At 36.0% G+C, this 5,000-nt stretch overlaps 1 protein-coding gene across 1 annotated transcript in view; it reads left to right on the top strand.

Moving 5' to 3' along the window:
• The window catches only part of LOC119589587, a 26,262-nt gene that overhangs the window by 1,635 nt on the left and 19,627 nt on the right, over nt 1-5,000 (top strand). The window contains exons 3-4 of the mRNA XM_037938186.1: nt 388-416; nt 611-851. Of these exons, the coding sequence (XP_037794114.1) occupies nt 388-416; nt 611-851 (270 nt within the window). The remainder of the gene's footprint in view (nt 1-387; nt 417-610; nt 852-5,000) is intronic.

The following is a 5,000-nucleotide window of genomic DNA, read 5'->3' as shown; positions in this document are numbered from 1 at the left end:
AAACAAGAATTACTGAAAAGAACCAGAGATAGGAAGCTGTGGACAACCACGATCACCTACATCCTGACTGGAAACGGCACTTATAAATATATATATATATATATATATATATATATATATATATATATATATATATAAATATATATATGTGTGTGTGTGCGTCTGTGTGTGTGTGTGTGTGTGTGTCTGTGTGTGTGTGTGTGTGTGTATGTATACATATATATACATATATATGTATATATAGATATATATATGTGTGTGTGTGTGTGTGTGTGTGTGTGTGTGTGTGTATGTGTGTGTGTGTGTGTGTGTGTGTGTGTGTGTGTGTGTGTGTGAACATTAAAAAACAAGGACACAGTATTTATTTCCTTACCGTAATACCATCAGATTTACCATTACCTAATGCCTCTGCTCTGGTTATTTATCCATTGTAATCAGTATATCACCTGAGAAAATATTACATCTTGGTCGGGAAATACACGTTTTCGTGCATTTGTAAATACATGTTTTCTAATCTCCAAAGAAAGAAAAACGAGACTACATCACCAAGGAAACGATGCCTCTGAGGGAATAAAACAACTCGCATAATCCTCCTAGATAATCCTTGTAGAACATTATACAGCGGGATAGCGATGCCCACTTATTAGCCTTTCAAGAAAAGTTAAGAATAGGCCATCACTCGCTCTTGTTCGGAGGTTCTTGGGTGTTGTCTGCGGAGATAACGGCCTCTTCCCAAGTTTTGATCCTTCCCGCATCCCTTCAGAGCCTAGAAAACAGTGAAATGAGAGCGGAAGTAATCGAGGGATGCCTGCTGGATTGCTGCCGGGTGTCTGCACATTATACTGTCACATGTATGAAAAAAACAGTATTATATTGTTCGTGATTATGATTATAACCATTGAAATAATCGGTAATAACAAAATCAGAAATTGTTGACATTGTAGTATGCAAACATTACAAACATAATTGTATCTACATACCTTATATAATATATATATGTATATGTATATATATATATATATATGTTATATTTATACATACATATATGATTATATATAAACACACACACACACACACACACACACACACACACACACACACACACACACACACACACACACACACACACACACACACACACACACACACACACACACACACACACACACACACACACACACACACAAGGGTAAATCACTAAGAACTAGGCTACCTCTGAGCAGACCCTCCCCTGGTGTCCGCCAGCATTCACACATAAAAGACCCACCCTTTCACTCACAGTGATTTCTAAATTCTATCCACAACATCTATCAGACTCGACCTTATCATTTCTGAGTCTCTCCATCCAAAAGATAAAACCCGATCTCAACAGCAGTGCAACCATTCAACTGTTACGATGTGATTCAATTACCATAACGAGCATTTCTCACTTGCCGTCTTATTCGTGTTTTGTATTTTTTCCACAATGTTTCTGCCCTTTTCTTTTTGTCTCACTCTGTTACGCATTTATTACACTGGTCAACAAAATTTCTAAAAATCTTTACTATTTCTTACCATTTTTTATCTCCTGATTTCAGATATGCAAACGGTTTTGTTCTCTATGCTCTAGTTTTCATGCAGTTGTAGGTATTACATTTTAGCCTTTTGCGGCCAAATAAATTACTTACGCGTTTATGGTATAAATGGTGTAAGCGCTATTCTTCATGTCAGTTATATTAGTTCTTACTATTGCTTTAATGTTAAATACCTTTAATCTGCTTATCAGTCATGTCATCCAGTTTTTTCCACATAACTAGCTAATTTATTTAATCTAATCTCCTTTCAAATTATGTTGTGAGTAAATTAGATTACGTATCATTTTCTCTTTAATTCACCAGCTAATTTAATGATAGTTCAATCAAATGTATCTTTTTAGTAGGGCAAAGACCTCGATTGCAAAAATATATGAAATCAGCACTTTTGAAATAGATAACAGTGTTATTGTTTATATTATGAACTATTTTTTGTCGCTGTTTCTTTTTTATCTAATATTTTATGCTCATTGCTTTTAGTCTGATGACGATGTAATTCTTCGAAACGTTATATTATAGATGTTCACCACAGCCTTGGTTCTACTTTTCATTATATATATATATATATATATATATATATATATATATATATATATATATATATATATATATATATATATATATATATATATATATGTATATACATGTATAATGTATATATATGTATATGTATGTAAATGTATGTATATACATACATATTTGTGTGTGTTTATATATGCATGTATGTATGTATCTTCTTCTTTTAACGGTAGGTTCATGTCTGAGCCGCCGTGGTCACAGCATGATACTTAATTGTAGTTTTCATGTTGTGATGCTCTTGGAGTGAGTACGTGGTAGGGTCCCCAGTTCCTTTCCGCGGAGAGTGCCGGTGGTACCTTTTTAGGTAATCATTCTCCCTATTTATCCGGGCTTGGGACCAGCACTTGACCTGGGTTGGCTTGGCCACCCAGTGGCTAGGTAGGCAATCAAGGTGAAGTTCCTTGCCCAAGGGAACAACGCGGCGGTAGGTGACTCGAACCCTCGAATTCAGATTGCCGTCGTGACAGTCTTGACTCCGACGCTCTAACCATTCGGCCACCGCGGGCTTGACGATCATGGGCTTCCATGATTTTTTCTTAGCAATTTAGAGCGGTGGTTTGCCATTGCCTTCCGCCTGGTGTTTTTTTTTTTTTTTTTTTTTTTTTTTTTTTTTTTTTTTTTTTTTTTTTATCGAGTCACCATCTCTATTTACCCGGCACTGACTTGAGCTGGCTTGGCCACCCAGTGGCTAAGCAGGCAATCGAGGTGAAGTTCCTTGCCCAAGGGAAACAACGCGCCGGCCGGTGACTCGAACCCTCGAACTCAGATTGCCATCGTGACAGTATTTAGTCCGACGCTCTAACCATTCGGCCACCGCGGCCCCCGTATGTATGCATGTGTATATATATATATATATATATATATATATATATATATATATATATATATATATATATATATGTATATGTATGTATTTATGTATGTATGTATGTATGTATGTAAGTATGTATAGATCATCATCAAGACATATTTAGAGCAAATCTTTTTCTGTTATTATCATTATTATTATTTATTTATTTATTTGTTTATTTTTGTCTTTGAAGTTCCGCTAGGATGTTTTTGACAAAGTATCCGAAACAGGAAGAGATGCATTGAAAAAGAAAAAGAACCATACAATGAAAGACAAACAGAGAGCAAGAGTGAAACAGATAGATACAGAGACAAAGGGAGAGACTAAAACAGAGACTGAAACAGATAGACGGTTAAATAAAATAAACAGAAGAAAATGGACGCACACATTCAGAAATAATGATAACAAGAGAACCTACGTTAGCGCTTGGAAAAAAGAAAGACAGGAACTCTCCTTCAAACAAGCACGGGAAGAAACGAGGGCGTGACTAGAAAGCGGCAGGAATGTCTGCAAATTAGAAACACATCCTCCTCAGGTTTCGCGGAACGGATGCTAATCTGCGCGCGCCGAAATTAAATAAAGCAAGCGCAGCCAAAAGAAAGAGTGAAAGAAATATCTCATACAAGTCTTCCGGAGAGAAACTTGCTTATGAGAGAAGAAGAAATTAGAGAAGCGAAAAAAGGGAGTTAGGAAATAAAGAAGAAAGGTTATTGTGCAAAACAAAATTCACGAAAAAAAGACAAAGAGTTGAAAATGAGACACAGGAAGGATAGAGGAAAGGTTATAGGACAATAAATAACTTTATCATCAGAGGCAACGAATCTTAAATCAATCGGTGGATAAATAAAAGTAGAATTGGTGAAAGAGAGAGAGAAAAAAAGCAGCTGCGAATGACGAAATTGCCGCAGCTACATCCGGGACATCTCTGAACTCATCAGAACTATGAATCGGGAGAGTAACAAGGTCTAACAATCTCATACAGGCTGCCGGCACGCTGTCAAGGACGGGCAGACAGGGAGTCACTGCACGCTGGGGATCCGCGCGTCATTTTACCGTATCTGTGCATGATGGGGGGATTGATGTAGGACAAGTTGTTAACGAAGCATAGACGGGAATAAGAGGAAAACGCAGGACTAGGGCATAAGTATGTTTTTTGCTGTATTTTACTTTAATTCACACTCATATTCACCTTAAAATGGAAAAGAATGGAATAGGGAACACAAATGAAGGTGGGAATGGATAATCTGCAAGAGTTTTATATATCTAAAGAAAGAAAGAAAAAAGAACGAATTGTATAGGTATCAATAAACTACACGTTCTCTTAATAAACGGTGTACTCAGATATTGCATAAAAAAAACATTTCTTATCAACAACTGTAATGAACCGTATTCATGTTGGCAAATGTATAAAAGGTATGAATGAGAATGAATATCTTCACAATACAAGAGATGTACGAAACCGGTCGAATACATCTCTTGCATTGTGAGAATATTAATTTCGATTCATACCTTCTAAACAACTGTAATGTTAAGTTACTGCCAAATACCACTAAAAGGGTTGATATATAATATGTGATCCATGATGAATTTCGCGTCTGGACATACACTAATATGAAATAACAAGAATAACATGCAAATGAAAAAAATATGGTCTCGATACTAAAGCTGATAAAAAGTCTAGAAACTTCTGTAAGTCCTCAGGGGTATCATCACTTATTGAATTTATGAATTCACGTAATTTATCCACTTTTATAAATTTACCTACTTTATCCACTTTTCGATATTCTTTTTTCCGTTTCTTTTTCGTGTCATTCTTCTTCGTCATTTACCTGGACGGTTCCCCTTGCGGATAACACGAGAAGTTTAAAAGTTCTTATCTCCTTCAGGAAGATAAGAGGAAGGAAGATCAGGCCAAAGTTTTACGAGGCTGCAGCCATGAGAATAAATTGATAATAATGATAGCAAGATTCACAAAACATAAATATATAAACATATGATGA

Source organism: Penaeus monodon, chromosome 26 (assembly GCF_015228065.2).
Source record: "Penaeus monodon isolate SGIC_2016 chromosome 26, NSTDA_Pmon_1, whole genome shotgun sequence".
In the NCBI taxonomy this organism is placed as follows: Eukaryota; Metazoa; Arthropoda; class Malacostraca; order Decapoda; family Penaeidae; genus Penaeus; species Penaeus monodon.
The sequence above is the reverse complement of the archived record's forward strand: the minus strand, read 5'-3'. Positions and strand labels throughout refer to the sequence as shown.